At 37.7% G+C, this 18,108-nt stretch overlaps 1 protein-coding gene across 6 annotated transcripts in view; it reads right to left on the reverse strand.

Annotated features, from left to right (window-relative positions):
* Positions 1-331: 331 nt before the first annotated feature.
* Positions 332-18,108, reverse strand: part of dysf (dysferlin, limb girdle muscular dystrophy 2B (autosomal recessive)) — a 115,714-nt gene continuing 97,937 nt past the window's right edge. For all 6 annotated transcript variants that reach the window (XM_073812309.1, XM_065248783.2, XM_065248787.2 and 3 more), the window contains 12 exons: positions 17,714-17,805; positions 16,700-16,870; positions 15,076-15,218; positions 12,236-12,375; positions 11,980-12,068; positions 11,799-11,894; positions 11,386-11,527; positions 8,954-9,053; positions 7,835-8,007; positions 4,197-4,306; positions 3,847-3,994; positions 332-3,251 (listed from right to left, as the gene is read on the reverse strand). In XM_073812309.1, coding sequence (XP_073668410.1) covers positions 3,192-3,251; positions 3,847-3,994; positions 4,197-4,306; positions 7,835-8,007; positions 8,954-9,053; positions 11,386-11,527; positions 11,799-11,894; positions 11,980-12,068; positions 12,236-12,375; positions 15,076-15,218; positions 16,700-16,870; positions 17,714-17,805 — 1,464 coding nt within the window. In that variant the 3' untranslated portion in view covers positions 332-3,191. The remainder of the gene's footprint in view (positions 3,252-3,846; positions 3,995-4,196; positions 4,307-7,834; positions 8,008-8,953; positions 9,054-11,385; positions 11,528-11,798; positions 11,895-11,979; positions 12,069-12,235; positions 12,376-15,075; positions 15,219-16,699; positions 16,871-17,713; positions 17,806-18,108) is intronic.

Here is an 18,108-nt window from a genome sequence, read left to right on the forward strand (position 1 = left end):
TCCAGCTTTTGCTTGGACTGGCCATTAATTATCTCTATTCTCACTGTTTCCTTCCAGCCAAAGGCATCAACAGAATCATAATTCAAAACTAAAACATGCGTTTATTTGTAATCTTGTGATTTTATGTGAAGTGGAAGAACTGTGTGAGAGGGTAACCGAGCCATCTGGGTGTTTGAGGAAGCATTGTCACCTTGCTAAATTTAATCCAGAAAAACAATTTAGGGAATATAGTTCTTTAAAATTGATTATTTAATTGAATATATTTAATTTCAAAACCAAATCAATTACATTTGGTTCAGAATGAATCAGAAAGACAGAACATTTTAAAATATTTGGTATACTCTAGGTATTTATTTCAGCAAATGAACATTTGACAGTGTTCATATACAGATTTAGCACAGTGAATTTCTTCGTGATAGCAGAAGCTAGAAGGCAATAACAGTAGATTCAACAATGCAGCATATCAGTAAAGAGTGCAAAAAGATAATTCATAATTCATCATGTAACAGTTTAATTGTTCAAAAAAAAAAACAGTCATTGTCAAAATAAGAGAATTGTAACTTGTTTTAGCATATGTAATAACATATGCAACTTCTTTAATTTCATATACTGTGGTATCTGCACTGTAAAAAATTCCGTAGAAATTGCAGCTGGGTTGACGGTAATTTACCGTAGATTTACATTTATGTTATTTACTGGAAAGAGTTTGTTCAAAGTTAAATGAACATTAAACATTTACAAGTCTTTGTCTTTACATAGTAAAACTAAGAAAAACAGTATCAAGCAAAACATTCTGGAAAACAAAATCTGAAGCAAAAACAGAAAAAGGTTGATGATGATTTCTGGTTCCCAGAATGCTTTGCATGAGGCTGTTATTGTATAGTTTTATGCTGTAAAGATTTATTTTACTTTGAACAAACTCTTGCTAGTAAATAACATAAACGTAAATCTACGGTAAATTTCCGGCAACCCAGCTGCAATAACATTGTAATTTCTACAGATTTTTTTTACAGTGTGTTTCTGTCATTTCTACTTCCAATAATGTTTTCTTCCGTTTTTATTTTATTTATTTTTTTACAGTAAACGTAAAGGTCACTCTAATATGGCAATGTTTCAAGATGTAATATTAGTCTCAGATTGGTGTCCCCAGATTGTGCCTATTTGTTCATAATTACGTAAAGAAGAAAATAGAAATTATGACCTGTGGTCTTTGGACGGATGTGGGCGGGGCCTGCGCAAAGTACTCAGAAAACAGCTTTTATGAGGATTTTAAATAAAGGAGTGGGCATGCTACACATGTAACACACCATATGTTCAAACAACATATAAAAATGAATTTCTCACATTAGGTGACCTTTAAAGTGGCTGAAAAATGAATTTAACTCATTATAGTTTGTCACCTTGCCACCATTTTAATTTTCCTGTAAAAACGTTAAGGCAGCAACTAATCTGGCAATATTTCACTAGTGCAATATTTGGTAAAAGATCTTGCAAGCATTTACAGTTTAGTGTGGTCAAAAGCCAAATATTTTTTCACTTATCAAATAATTGGAAGGTAGTCATATTGTGGATTCATGCACAGCTATGCATTTACTGTATTCAGTGAAATCAGTGACCTTTATAGAAAGATCAAACATTTCTTAATTTCTTAATATATGTAAACATTTCTGAATATCCTACAGATTTGCTCAGATTAATTTGGATGACTTGACATACAGTATGATTCAGAGCACTCACGTTACGTTCACATGGCCATCATAATGTCTCTTACTGCAAGAAATCGCCACAAGACAGGAAATCAGTGTTTGTGTGTGTTTACATGACCTGTATACATGCGAGTTGATAAGCAGCTATTTGCCCTAACATCCGACTCGTGTTTCTGATAGTCTGTAAATATACTGTATAAACTGTATAATAATACGAAAAAAAAAAAAAACATTCGACACCATGATGGACATTTCTGGATCAGTGAATTATTTGTAGTGAAACCTCTGCATGATGCATATAAAAAACACAAAAGATACGACCTGATTATTCCCCCTGAATTTCTGTACAGAGTATTTCACGCACATACACGCTCTTCAAAACCCTGTAACAACCTGCCACCCGTGTGTTTATATGGCCACATAAGCCGCATTCTCCAGAAGAAACCCATGGGTGTCTTAATATCTTAAACAGCATAGGAAAAAACAGCATTTACATAACCAGTGCATGTAAACATGGTTTACAGAACAGATGCAACAATGTGTAAACCAGCGTTGAAATTCGGGTGACCCTGCAACAGTTTATATTTACTGAATTGGGTGTTAGAGGAGCTCATGACCTGGTCACAGAGAAAAAAAACAAGCAATTTGTGTATTTTACCTTTGGATATGTCTTTCACAGGCACGTTAAGCAGTCTTGCACCTTTTTCCAGATGAGTCTGTTCATTTTCATACATATAGAGTCGAACGCAAAAAGGCACGTGGGTGCGAATGTAATTTTTAAACAAATAAACAACCCTTTTATCTCGTGCTCTCTTTCACATGCAGCAACACACACGCATACATACACACATACACACACATTGCCAACCGACAGTTGACCCCAAATCCATTTAGTGGGGATTTCGCTAAGGCAAAATAACAGAGTGTGATAATAATCAGAGAGGTGGGCTTACTGACAGCGGGGGCTCAGCTAATAACCTGCCTGTCTCGGACCTTATAGCCTAACAGAACAAATCAGGGCTTAACCCAAAGAGTCGGCAGGGTTGAAAGGAGGAACGAATGGCGCGAGGCAGTTCTCTCGCTCGCTCTCTGCGTGAAGGAAGAAGAAAGACGCATCTGGCTGTGAGCAAAAGCGCAGAGTTTTACTGGAGACATGAAAAGGGATTAAACGGGCAGAGATGAAAGTGTAAGTGGGTGTCAGAGAGAATACTGAGAGAGTTCAGGCCCGGGTCAAATATAGGGCATGGAAACTTAGCCTGTAATACATGTACTAGCATACACATACGTTACGCAACATTCATAAGTATAATATTATAACGGGCTGAGCCATACATCAAGGCACACACGCGATACTTCATCTTTTCATGTCTTTGGTTTCCTCTTGGGTCGAAGGTATGCACAAGCAAGTACTGTCCCTGCAGCAGGACTGATAGAGATGTGTTTGTTACGGTGGAGGAGAGAGAGGGGTCTGTTTCCATTTTCACATTACTGGGTTCCCTTTCCCGTTCCACTGAAGGGTCCGACCATCTTCATAGCAGCATAGTTCTGTAACAATTACAATAATATTATTATGTAAATATTTATATCATATTTATATAATTTTATAGTTGTATAAAAGATACAATTTTACAATTCACTAGCAGTGTTGGGGAAAGTTACTTTTAAAAGTAATGCATTACAATTTTAAGTTACTCCCAAAAAAAGTAACTAATTGCGTTACTTAGTTACTTTTTAGGGAAAGTAATGTTTCCATTAGTTTTTTAGTTACTTTTGCGTTACTTTTCTTGGCTGAGGCTTGATCTCTTTCAGGCCTTGCTAATGTTTTTATGACTGAAAAGAGTTGCATTCAGAAAATGCATATATTATCCAAAAAATGTCAAGCTCTGGCCTGCCATTTCAGATTCTGACTCAAACTGTTCCCACACAGGCATGTACGTATAAAGTGCATAATGTGACTATGTTTAGATTAATTCAGTACATCATATGTTTTAATCAAATTAATTAGACAAAAAAGTAACTTGCATGTTAAATGCTGCATGTCAAGTTTCTAAACTTCAATCAAAAAAGCAAATCTCTGATCAAACAAAATCACAATCACAGAATCACACACACACATACGCACGCACACACTGAGACTTACAGGGAAGGAATAGAGGAAGACTCCCAGGAACAGTAAAATGAAAAACAGCACAAAGAAGCCCAGAATAAGCCACTTAAACCTCCTCCATACAATGAACTTAAATGTCTTATATGGGGATGAGAACCAGAAGAATGAGGTCTCAGGACGCCTAGAGAGAGAGAGACAGGGCAACTGATTTACATCCAAATAACAACTTTACTGTATGTGTATTCAAATCTATAATTACCACTACAGCTTGAGAACCAATGTTGGTACTGCTGGTATCCAATGCTAATGCTGACATCTGTTGTGCTTTTTGGTAATTTGGTGAATAGGAATGCCTGTGATTGCCGTAGATGTGCTTGACTTACTGTGGCTCCTCTAGATGAGGATTCATGTTTGGCTCATCTCTGCCCTGTCCTGCTGGCCTCTCATCCTGCTCCTGCTCACAGACGATTTCAAGTGACATTTCTACTTTTCCCTGAATGAAAAAGACAAAACAATAAGTTGAATCAGTTGAGCTAATAATAATATTCAGTTAAGTTGTTTTGTAAAGCCTATCCTCCCAAAAATGACCCCCATAGGTTGTTTGAGCAAGAAGCTGATTACAATTTATTGTTATATAATAGTTAAGATATACAGTAACTAAGTGTATTACGTAATAGTTACTTTACAGTTACAGTGTTTTTTTCAGTTGCTAACAAGCATTGCTCAATACTGAAACCTGTGAACCATTTTTCATTGCTTTCAGACAAAATGAATTCAGACATCACTTTTCAAAATTCAGGAACTCTTTTCTTATTCAAACTACACAACATGCAAAATACTATGGCTGCGTCTGAAACCTCCTACTTCCATACTATAATGTAGGCAAAAAGCAGTAGGCAAGACGAGTAGTATGTCCAAAGTCATAATATTCCAAAAACAGTAGGCGGAAAGTACCCAGATGGCCTCTTACTTCCAGCAAGATCCTAAAGTGTTCATTTGATGGACACTTTGCTATCCAATGAGCCCCCAGGAGAGGAGTTATCCAACGAAGAAGAAGACGTAGGGGCGTTGTTTTATTAAAAACATTGAAAAAGCGGTAACGCAGCTCTATTCAAATGCAAACACATATATTAAAGTTTTTTTTCAGTTGCTAACAAGCATTGTTCAATACTGAAACCACATTTTCAAAACTCTTCACACAATCAGCGAAACAGAATTTGCAGACCAACTGTAAACCATTTTTCACTGCTTTCAGACAAAATGCATTCACTTGTCATTCACAAAATGACCAAACTTTTCAAAATTCAGGAAGTCTTTTCCCATTCATACTACACAACATGTACTGTATTTTCAGCACATTTTTCTAATGCTAACGCACTGCATTCAAAGTGCTTAAAAATACATTTGAAAACAGAATGATGGCAAGTTCCAAGCATTTATGCAGTTATTATTTTAAAATATTGTCTATTTTATAGCCGAAAAAAAGTCATTACAAGCTAATTGCAATTTTAGCTGAAATTACTTCTGTAGTTCTGCCTAGTCTCATTATCATGATTTAGTAAAAGGGGATAGTTTGGAACTGAACTTGTTGGCAAATATGGATCAGTTCAGAGAAGGTCTTTCCAAGATGCATTGCCAGAGACGACATCAGATGTGATGTTGATGAGAACTTGTGGCCAAATGCAAGAGAGAGAGCAGACTAGAACCATCACTGTAATTTACCATCATGAATAACTGCACATGTTGTTACAGTGTAACATGTGTAGAATGTAATTTATTTATTCTTTTTATCATCATTGCCGCCTTTGAGTTTTTTTCTATTTTGTTCACCTTTTGGCTGTATAGTTTTCAAATACTACATTCATATAAAAGAAAGAAATTTGATTAATTTCCAAATCATTCTTCATACAAATGCTTTCAATAACGTGAAAATGTGTTACAGTATACTATATGAAGAACTGATTTATGTGGAACTTTAAAAAGAAATGTTTATCATTGATGTAATGCTTCCTGTTGTTAGTTTTTTTTAAGTCAGTGTGTTGTGAATGAATTGGTGTTTTATGAATGAGAATTGTTGCCAGTGTTTTGTTGATCTGAGTGAGTTTTGGAGGTGAGATTAACTGTTTGGCCAACATTCATGCCGGTAGTGCAGACTGTGTGAAGAGTTTTGAGAATGTGGTTTTAGTTTTGAACAATGCTTAGCAACTGAAAAAAGTCCCCTTTAGCTGTAAAAAAAGTGTTGTGTTGCGAGTGTCATAATGAAATTATTTTTGATCGTTCAAAAAGTAATGTGTGGACTTTTTAAATGGTGCATTACAATTTTTCCAATATCCAATTCACACAATTTACATTTATGCATTTGGCAGATGCTTTTATACAAAGTGCCTAAAATTGCAAGGTATACTTTTCACCAGCATGTGTATTCCGTGCGATAAAATTCATTATCTTTGCCCTGCTAACATAATGTTCTACTTACCGAGCTTTAGGAAACATTGAATATCACACAGACTAAAGGCTGGAGTATGTTTTTCTCTGTTTTTCTCAGTATTGCAAAGTATAGTTTATTTAACTTGTCTCATACGTGTACGTAGATGTTCGACTCATGCGCATTGCGACAAAATACACTGCATCTCCTGGGCTACATACAAAATTCTCATGTACGCGCATGCACAACCTATGCCTACAGTGTACATGGGCTCTTAAAAATCTAGCAATGCACATACAGTACGCACCCACTCTTCTTATGACGGAAATTGCGCAACGCACACTGAACCCTCGCGTTCACGTAAAAAATTACTATTCTTCAGCCTTAACTTTTAACATACAAAGTTTTTGTGGCATTGGATGTTGCTGGTAGGGAGAAAAGTCACAACCGATCTATACAGTCATATAGGTTGGTGGATATGTCGGTTATGAACCTGGTTTGTGCATACAGAAAAGACAAATAAAAATATATGCACGTGCAGGATGGTGCAGACTTTTTCTTCTTCATGTTTTCTTTAAAGGATTACAACATTTTCTTAAAAAAAAATCCAGATAATTTACTCACCACCATGTCATCCAAAATGCTGATGTCTTTTTTTGTTCAGTAGAGAAGAAATTATGTTTTTTGAGGAAAACATTCCAGGATTTTTCTCATTTTAATGGACTTTAATGGACCCCAACACTTAACACTTAACTCAACACTTAACAGTTTTTTTCAACAGAGTTTTTAAAGACCTCAAACGAGGCATAAGGGTCTTATCTAGCGAAACGATTGACATTTTTGACAAGAAAAATAAAAAATATGCACTTTTAAACCACAACTTCTCGTCTATCTCCGGTCCTGTGATGCGCCAGCGCGACCTCACGCAATACGTCATCACGACAAGAGGTCACGAATGATGTATGCGAACCTACGCCCCAGTGTTTGCAAGTATGGAGAAAGAGGACCGTTATGAAGTTGTTGTATGTCAAATGATACTAATTAATGTCTTTGTGCCAGTTTATTGTTTGAAATGGTCTGCAAATGTGCGTTTCATATATGTAACACGTGACCTTTCTACGTCATTACGCAATTAGGTGAGGCCGCGCTGGCACATCACAGGACCGGAGATAGACGAGAAGTTGTGGTTTAAAAGTGTTAAGTGTTGGGGTCCATTCAAGTCCATTAAAATGAGAAAAATCCTGGAAAAACATACTTTTTTCTCAGCTGGATAAAGAAAGACATCAACATTTTGGATGACATAATGTAAATGATCTGGATTTTGAGAAAATTGACTAATCCTCAAGCAAACACAAAGGCACAAACTGCGTGTGGCAAGCTACAGTAACTTTGATTTGTTGATTTGCAAAGTGCTGTTTACTGTAGCAATACAGTGATCAGTGAGAAATACGTTTGTTAGACATACAATTGAGGAATCGAACCAGTGGAGTGTGTAACATACTTTACTGTTATCAAATAGTTTTGAGTTGTTATATGTGCAGCTCACTTCTAGTGTGTGTGCATGCGCGTGCTTGTGTGCGTGTGTGTGCTACTTACAGCAAGGATCTTTTCAGCTTGCCTCTCGTTTACGCATGGCCACCAGCCCTTTACTGTCTTCTGCTCAAGCAAAGAAACTTGCCTGTCTTGAGTCTGAGAAAGCATCTCTAGGCCACATTTCTCTGGAGATTTTGCTGGACTCGGCATGTGGTTCAGATCCATCTCCAAAGAACCTTAGAAAGAGAACGAGAGGCCAAAGACGCAGTTATAAATGAAGCGCCTTCAATTTATTTTTTCCTATCATTTAATTTCAGTTAAAAACTGTTCGACCTTCCTGCTGACAGTCAGTAATTTTCGGTGGAGTTGTGGCCAGATGCTAATTATTTCACAAACCTACACAGATCAGTGTATTTTATAGAGGCAGTTCGGATCAGAAGGTCATAACTTATTTTTCTTCCAGTTGTGCTGACGTGCTGGAAATTAGGTTTAAATGTATAATAATAAAATTTGTAGTAAAGATATTATAGTAGACTCGTGCGGTCTGAATGATGTATTTGCGTTGAGGTTGTTAAGTGCATTACACTGATGGTCACGCTACACAACTTGTATGCGGTGACTTCACAATGTAAACACTACAGTTTAAAGAGGCTCACATTTGCAAACCATCTCCCTACGCTCACATAAACGTATAGACGCACATATATTGAAGGCTAGTGACAAAAAACCACACGCACGGCCCTATCAGTGTGGTCCTGTCCCGCAGAACATTTTTCTTCTGTCATGTCAAGGCTGAAAAATATACTGGGGAAACAGCTTTGCGGTGTTGCGCAAGGTTAACACGGCTGAATTTGCTGAGGAAGGCAGAGCTTAAGAGTCTGGCACCAGGGACAACCAAAGGGTTTGAACTTTAGTATTATGCTGTATATGAAGAGTTTCGTTGCAAAACGAGATAACTCTGTTTATTTTATTTTTCAGAAATCTCTTTTTTTGGTTGTGCATTCCAATGAATATCAATTCAACTGCAGTTGGTTTGTTTTGATTTAAACCTTCATAACTTAAAAATACAGCTTAGTAGCACCATAAAACAAAATAATAATATGATAACATAATAATAAACATGTTTTGACAAAACTGTTAAAAAGGTCTCGTTTTCCAATGAAACTCTTCATATATTCTTACCGAGAAAATCATCATAAGAGAACTTGTCATTGTCCCAAATCTGGATGGTGAGTTTAGGAGGCAGCTTTGTTTCGACTTTATCCAAACTCCAAAAATGCTCCTGCAGAGAAACATGGTGAGACACATGGTGAGAGTTGCTATTATAGTACAAATTTGCATTTATGCATTTGGCAGACGCGTTTAACTCTTTCCCCGCCAGAGAAAACATTTGCATAAAAAACTAGTGCTGGGAAAAGATTAATCGCGATTAATCGCATTCAAAATAAAAGTGATTTTTTTTGCATAATATGTGTGTGTGTGTGTACTGACTAAGTGTAATTATTATGTATAACCACACAAACATATATTCATTTCAGATTTTTAAATCATTTTAAAAATTTATATATAATATTGAATAATACATAAAATAAAAACATACATAAATATATATACACATGTAAATGTTTCTTAAATACATACATGAATGTGTGTGTATTTATATATACATAATAATTAAACACAGCACACACTCATATATTATGCAAAAAAATAACTTTTATTTTGAATGCGAATAATCGCGATTAATCTTTTCCCAGCACAAGGTTTTTTAGTAAATTTTTATGTTAATCTGAAATTTTAGCCAAAACGTTATTTACTCATTTTAAACTCTGTGTATGTTCTGATATTTGTTCTGAATCTGATCTCTAACTAAATTCCTTCACAAAATTGCAATTATTTCAGCTTTTTGCAAAAAAATATTTTTAAAGAAAAATACCCATATTTAAGAGTTTATAAGCAGAGATACAGATAGGATGAAACGTTTTTTACCCCGTTTTGTTTGTTTGTTTGTTTATTGTTTGTTTGAAAGCAGAGGGTCTGTTCTTTCATTTGATATATTTGTATGTTTTTCTATTTTTAGAAGAAAAAAATCACAAAAAATGCTGGCAGGCAACTTTTTAAAAAATTGCTGGCGGGGAATGAGTTAAGGACATACAGTGTATTCAAGCAATGCATTTTTATAATAGTGTTCTGTGGGAACTGTAAGCATAACCTTGAACACAGCTAAAGCAATGATCTGAGTTACAGAAACATACAGTGGATCGTGTAAATGCAAGACACCACTTGCGATCCAGAGTAGATAGCACAAAATGCAGGTGTAAATAACACCCAAACAATTTTTTTGATCTGATCATTCCAATCACCCTTGGTGGAACAGTAGTCAAACAAACGCATGTGATCACATCTTATTTGTTGGGTCACATTAATTTGTCATTATACGTTCTACAACCTTCTAGTCACCAGCCCCAATCTTTAACCACTAGACTACACCACCCTTAAAAATGGCCTCCAGCACTCCTAGGAGATATGGAGAGGTAGAAATAAACTGACAGATGAAGACAAAGTGGGAAAATGATATCGCCAATGTGAGAAGCCGAATTAGAAAGCAGGTGAGAGACGGAGAGAGAGCGAGAGCCCCGGAGAGAACAACAGACAGCCAAAGCGTGAACGACTTCCACTACCGTCCGATTCTACATCCCACTGCCAGACAGGATTCCATCACCCTGACAACATTCCCAAAGTCCTGTACAGTATCTCTGATTGATGTGCGGACAAACGCAGTCTGCATAATGAATTCAGGCTTCACAGAGCTGCACTGCTGCTGATCACCAGTAAACATCCCATGTCAGTCGCAGACGTCCTGCCTGACAACCGTATACCGTACAGCCCCTTCAAAACAAACAATGCAAATAAGGACTCACTTGCAATCCGTCACTGATTGTCTGCAGGACTTATTTCATACGGTTTGTTACGTATTGGTTCTGTTGTGTGTTGCATCCAACAAGTCCCAGCCAAAGTGGATCTATCTTCTGACAACTGTTGTAATGGGCCGCTCTAAATTTAATGGGTGGAACCGCTATCTTCAATCTTACCATAACTGATCTCCCGCCTGCCAAAACCTCACTTTAAGTGCCTTGTCCATCACAACTGTTTTTCCAGAGCTGGCTAGGATGTAGTCTGGACTGTGTTGCTTTTATAAGATGTTCACTCACCGCGTTCGGCAAGTGGATGTTTGCCAACAGCAGCCTGCAACTTATCTAAGAGCATTTTACGCCCGCCAACTGCAATGATATTCATCAAAATACAGGCGATTAACAGAGAGCCCTGAACGGTAGAGAAAGCCTCCAAATCACGAGTGACCCGTGGATCGCCTATTTAAACTCAATCAAGGCCCATCACTTTTGTTTAGTAACATTGCTTAAACCAAGCCGGAGGAAATAAATGCTGACAGGGCTGCATCAACGTCAAAACCTCTAATCACATCAAAGCTTGATTTTTCACTTTTACCTCTAGTTGGATCTTTTTCAACTGACGTTATTCCAACTTTACAGTGCAAAGAAGCTGCCTGGAAAAGGTGCATTGATGTCTTAATACTGCAGACAATAGAGTCTCACCTTCTTATCAATAGTGCAAAGCTGTTCAGCAGGTAAATAATGGAAGGGGAAAAGGAACCTCCAATTAAAGTTGCCTTCACCACCTAGTGATCGATAGTGCACATCCGTCTTCTGCTTGTTCTCCTCGTGCCCTTGCATCCAGCTACGATTGAAAAAATAACATTCACAGTTACCCGACACATCATTTCCAACACATTTAGAAGACAATGTTACTTATTGACCTATGGCTTGAGTCCCCGGTTGCCCTGCAACTTTGTATTTGTTGCTACTGATCGATAATTTTTGCACACCACTGTTACTAGTGGTCACAGTGGCAACAGACAAGCAACAGACCCGTGACATGGGAAACAAAAACAACTTCATCTAAGTGCAGTTCATACACCCAACAACCCATTTATGACACCCAGACGTACCCTTTCACATAAATGTCACTCATCTTCTCCCCGGTAACACTGACATCATCCAGGATAACATCTCTTGTGTTCCATATAATACAGCGCAGGAAGAACCTATAGGAACGGGAAACATGGAACAATGAGCTTCAAGATGCAGAAGAAATATTTTTTTTATTGTTCTGTAAGATGATCTTCTTACTTTTTGGCTTTGCGTGGTGTGATATTGAATGGGGGTCCTGGTGGGCCTAAACTTTTAGGGAATAAATCCACCCACATTTGTAACCGCCCCTGGGAATCAGGAAATAACAGACAGACAGCATTTCATGATAAAAGTGACTCAGTAGAGCGAAAGTAAGATGAGTGAACAAATTCTCAGAAAATGACGTGTGATACATTATGAAAGAAATGATCAATTCTGAGCATTTTAGTTTTTTTGGAATGATGAACTATGTTACCTGCTCTATGTCAGGTTGTAGGGGGCTGTAGAGAGGTCTTGTCTCGACATGTTCAGGCACCAGACCGTGTCTCCTCAGCACCAAAAGAGCGAGACGCTCCTGCAGTGGTCCCAGGTGTGGGTTAGGAGCTTTCCCTTCATCTAAGAACCAAATGTAGGCAATCATAAAGACTGTGTAGCTTCTATTAACATTGAATACAACTGACATTTGTAAAACATTTTATATTTAAATGAACTAGATGCATTGTGTGTACCACAGACAAGTATGTATTGTTCTTGCACAGAATTTGAAATGCCACAAACGTGTCAGGGCATCCCAACCCAATTTCATGGAAAAATTTGATTAATGTTTTTGTGTTATTGACACAATTTTCTGCAGTTTTTTTTTTGCCACCCAGCACAAATTTTTATAAATGTTTTTTTGTGTCTGTGCCACAACTTTCTTTATCGCATCATTTTATATTTTGTTTTCTCATAATTTTTTCCTATTTTGTTTACCATTGTCGCCTAGGGTTTGGGTTTTGTAGTGATGCACCGATACCGATACTGGTATCGGCCTCGATACCACATTTTTTAAAGTACTCGTACTCGTTAAAAGTCCCCGATACCTGGAATCGATACCACGGGCTCAGAAATGTCTATGTTTGAGCGGCGTGTAAGGGGTTAATGCCTCTTGTGATATCCAAAGAGGCAGAGTTTACAACAAACTGGAAAACTAGTCTTTTGTTTTTTTTTGTTAAATTATATGACTAAAGCTGTTACCTGTAAATTTAAATCATTTTTTTTTTTTATTAAGTACTTGGTATCGGCAAGTACTGAAATGCAAGTTCTCGTACTCGTACTCGTATTCCAAAAAAGTGGTATCGGTGCATCCCTAGGTTTTAGAATCACTTCTGCGACTTCCTAACCCAAACCCCAACTCTAACCCCAACTCCAGGTGAGAATAGTTTTAAAAGCGGACGAAAAACATCTAGAAACCAATGCATAAAATTACATCCTAACGCAAACCCCCGAATCTAACCCTAACCCCAAGCCACAATGATTTAAAAATAGGAAAAAACGTTGAGAAAAAATATATTAAATGACACAATAAAGAAAGTCGTGGCACCGACATGAAAAACCATTTATAGAAATTTGTGCTGGGTGGCGCGGAAAAGACATTCGTGCTCCAGAGGCATGAAAAACAGCGAGAAATCGTGTCAATAACACGAAAACATTAATTACAATTTTCGTGACAATAACACGACTTGCCGTGAGATAGGGTAGGGCATCCCAAATTCACTTAGAGTTTGAGATTTTACATTAAATTAAATCTGCATTGATGTTCATTGTAACGTTTCATTGTAAAATTCAACATAATGATATTTTCCACTAAAACTGCATCAACTTTTAATTTGGGCATCGAGTTTTATGAAGTCATAACTGAGTCGAGAAAAAAGCAAACACAAGTGCAAAAGATTCATGAAGCATTCCACTTATACGGTCTGAAATGTTTATCTTTCCCAGTTCTGTAGATGATGCGTTGATTTCATTGCTGTTGATCTAAGGAGAGATTTTCCCCTTTCAAAAAGAAAGAGAGAAGAAGAAAAAACAAACGCCCACGGCTAAGTTTATGGTTTGTAGCCCTGTGTCACGTCCCAGAGGGAAACATGGTCAGAGTGTGGAGAAAAGAGGAAAGAGTGAAGTGGAGGAAGACAATTTCTGCACGAAGTTGGGTGCCCAAAATGGCCACCTGATAATTGCTTTGACGCGCGGGTTGCCGCGGTTACGTGCAGCAAACAAAGAGACGTAGTATTCTACGGCGGCGAGACGCAAGAGCGGGAGGCTGAGGAGCTCACCACGGTGTTGACCTTGGCTGAGTGTGCTTGCATGCTAGTTACCATAAATCTGAAGCCGACCTCGTCCCAAAGCATCATGGAAGGGAAAATGGCTGGAGCGCTTGGCTCAGGCCCTAAGTGGCATCTCACTGGTAGAAAGGCGGCCAAGGGGACTTTTACAAACATGTAAGCCCTCGGAGGTCAAACCAAAGGTAGTCTCGTATAGCCAGACCTTGAGACTGACGGCAGAAGGTCTGGACTCCATAGCAGCTTTCACTGGCCAAGGACTGACCGAGAACCCGTCCGACTGACACGTAAAGCAACCACTCGCACTTCGGATTCGTTTCCAGGCGGACTGAGGTTACACACAAGTAAAATCAACATCATAAATATCAAATGGTAAACTAGAATAAGTAAGCGTTTGCTTCCCAAGGGCACACTTTAGGAACAGGAGGGCACGTCAGGTTGCTGTGGCAAGACATGAAATATTTGCCGTGAATGAATGACGATGTCAGAGGTGCTGTGTGTTTACACAGGTCCTTCATTTTTACAATATCACGCTTGTTTTGCTTTGTGTGGAAAAACAACTCGTTCTTTCCTCTTGTAGCGCCCAAGCAAGACCGGCCAACCGGCCTCAACACAAAAGCTCTGTGATCCCCCACACACACACAGAGAGAACTGATGTACGGCACACGCCGAGACGCCTATCGTTATTCTTGTTCTGTCAGTGTTTTCACAGAACCACAGTCAATCTCAGTTTTTAATGACGGAAGATGTGATGGAGTCGCAGCACTGCTTTGATTAGCTCCTACTCGTGACTAATGCTTTCAGCAGCTCCAAAGAAAAGACTTCCACTTTCTCTTTTCACCTTCCAGAGGTTTGATAGGTCACGGCGCCTGTGTTTATCCGCACACGTGCACGCTCGCATGTGTAAGCGCATGCGATACTTAAAGAAGCACAGAATTTATGTCAATGAACTTTAAATCAGTTGCAGGAAAGAAGAGTGAGTGTTTAGGACTCTGACCCAGGTCTGCAACAGTGTATTCCTGTCCTCTGAAGTAGACTCTATCCTGTTTGTAGACTGGCAGCTTGTAGTTTCGTCTCTCGCAAAGACGATGAAGTAAGTGCGTAGGTTTCAGCTGATCTCGCCACTGGTTAACCCCAGACCTAGAGTCGGCACAGACGAAACAGACAAAAGACCCTTGCTTACAAAGCTAATGATAAAACTAAAGATTTTATTATTATTATTTACAGGACAGTTTGTCAAAATGGTATTGAAGGATAGTGCTGTGTCTAGCATTAGATTCAGATCACTGTTTAAGCCTGGCTGTTTAAAGGATTACTCATTTTTCTTAAAAAAAATCCAGATAATTTACTCACCACCATGTCATCCAAAATGTTGATGTCTTTCTTTGTTCATTCGAGAAGAAATTATGTTTTTTAAGGAAAACATTCCAGGATTTTTCTCATTTTAATGGACTTTAATGGACCCCAACACTTAACAGTTTTAATGCAGTTTAAAATTGCAGTTTCAAAGGACTCTAAACAATCCCAAACGAGGCATAAGGGTCTTATCTACTGAAACAATTGTCATTTTTGACAAGAAAAATAAAAAATATGCACTTTTAAACCACAACTTCTTGTCTATCTACTGTCCTGTGACCTCATGTAATTGCGTAGTGATGTAGAAAGGTCACGTGTTACATATATGAAACGCACATTTGCGGACCATTGTAAACAATAAACTGACACAAAGACATTAATTAGTATCATTCCACATACAAGATCTTTAATTTTTCTTGTCAAAAATGACAATCGTTTCGCTAGATGAGACACTTATGCCTTGTATGGGATCGATTAGAGTCCTTTGATACTTAGTTGAAAAAACTGTTAAGTGTTAAGTTAAGTGTTAAGTGTTGGGGTCCATTAAAGTCCATTAAAATGAGAAAAATCCTGGAATGTTTTCCTTAAAAAACATAATTTCTTCTCGACTGAACAAAGAAAGACATCAACATTTTGGATGACGTGGTGGTGAGTAAATTATCTGGAATTTTTTTTTTTTTTAAGAAAATTGACTAATCCTTTAATGACAGGCTTTTATTAGTATTTAAAGCTACAATCTGCAACATTTTAGTCTAAAAATAGACAAAAATCTGTTACCGAGCAAGTATATAAAAATCAATGTTCAAAACCTTCTCTTTCTCATTATTATATTTATTACATATAATTTACTTATATTAAAGGCGGGGTGCATGATCTCTAAAAGCCAGTGTTGACATTTGAAATCACCTATACAAACATGCCCCTTCCCTAATAGGATCTGGACCTTCTTTTGACCCGTCCCACAAATACACAACCCAGGCAACGATGTCAGTTAGTAGACACGCCAATAGTAGTAGCCCTTACTGCTGATTGGCTACAAGTGTGTTTTGGTAATCGGCCCGACTCCCTTTTTCAAAAGTGTTTTTCAAAAATCATGCACTCCGCCTTTAATTTATATATTATAATATATATTAATCAAATTTAATTCAACCCACATCAAGCACTTAAAGTAACTTGCAATTTTATGTCTTAAACAGAGATGGCGACAGAGAGGTTTTAATTGAGATAGAAGAAATATGTAACATTGAAATAAATGAGTTTCTTACAGACAGTAGGACTGTGGCAGGCCACAGTGAGCACCGTAACGAGACAAGAAGCGATTCTCTAGATCAATGACAGTTTCTCCTATTTTCTCATCTTTGGTTATCATGTCGTAATCATACAGGGTGATCTTCAGGTCCTTCTCCATAGGCAATGAGCAGGTCAGCTCAAACATCCTATATAAGAAGAAAAAGACACGAATTTGTAACTCTTTCCCTTAGTGACATCTACTCAGTCCTGTATTTTACAGGATATTTATCAAACCATTCTGGAGGTGGCTATTCAGACTCAGTATTCTGTCATTGTTTAAATGTACTTGCATTCATGCGATATAAAAAAATTATTGGCGTGATAATTATAATGGGTGTGGCGACCCCTGCTGGTTTAATTGTCAAACAGGTCTTTAAATGAAGGGACTACACTTAATAATGGTTCCTTTGACAAAATGCTAAATGCTCTCTCATTTGTAAGTTGCTTGGATAAAAGCTAAATTAATAAATTAAAATTTAAATATTATTAACAAGCGTGTGCAAAAATAGATTAAGGGAATCAACTTTACAGTATATGTAAACACAAAAATACACAATTTAAGCAAACAACTTAAATTTTGACTTGTTTAAGTGCTAAAGTTGGGTCAACCTAGAAAATGTATAAAAGATCAACCCGGTAACTTCTCTGCAAGCATGTGAAAAAAAGGTCACTGAAATTTGGCTCCCCCTGTGATGTCAGAACGGGGATAATACGGCACTATCCAACCACGGCACTGCCATTTAGTGCAGAGATCAGCTCATTTGCATGTTAAAGGACACACCCAAAAATGGCACAATTTTGCTCACACCTACAAAGTGTAAATTTTAACATGCTATAATAAATCCTCTATATGGCATTTGAGCTAAAACTTCACTTATACTTACTCTGCAGACACCAAAAATTTATTTTACATCTTAAAAAAGTCTTGTGAAATGTCCCCTTTAAGTTTCTAAAAGGAAACGGATACAGAAAATAAGGAAAATACTCACTTTCCAAAGACGGGGTCCAAAGTACAGGGTATGTAATTGTCGTGGTCATTGATTGATTTCTTTCCCAGAGTGATCTTAACATAGGGGTCACACTTTGAAAGAACAAGACGTGTTATTTATGGTTGTGTTCACACAGACACACACATACTACAAGCAACAATATCCAAACCAGCACACCCTTTGTTCAACAACCACTCTTTGCTTTCGTGGTGGAAAAAGCATCACTTGTGATCGGAGCATGTTTCATAGGCAGTGAGTATATGTGTGAAATGTTCCATATCATAACTTCTGGCCTGAGTAGGTGATGAAAGGACGTCATCTTAACATATTCGCAACTAATGAAGGGAAAGCCCATCTGACGCAGGGCCAGCAGTGGTGCTGTATTGGCCAGGTCT

Source organism: Paramisgurnus dabryanus, chromosome 2 (assembly GCF_030506205.2).
Source record: "Paramisgurnus dabryanus chromosome 2, PD_genome_1.1, whole genome shotgun sequence".
Lineage (NCBI taxonomy): Eukaryota > Metazoa > Chordata > Actinopteri > Cypriniformes > Cobitidae > Paramisgurnus > Paramisgurnus dabryanus.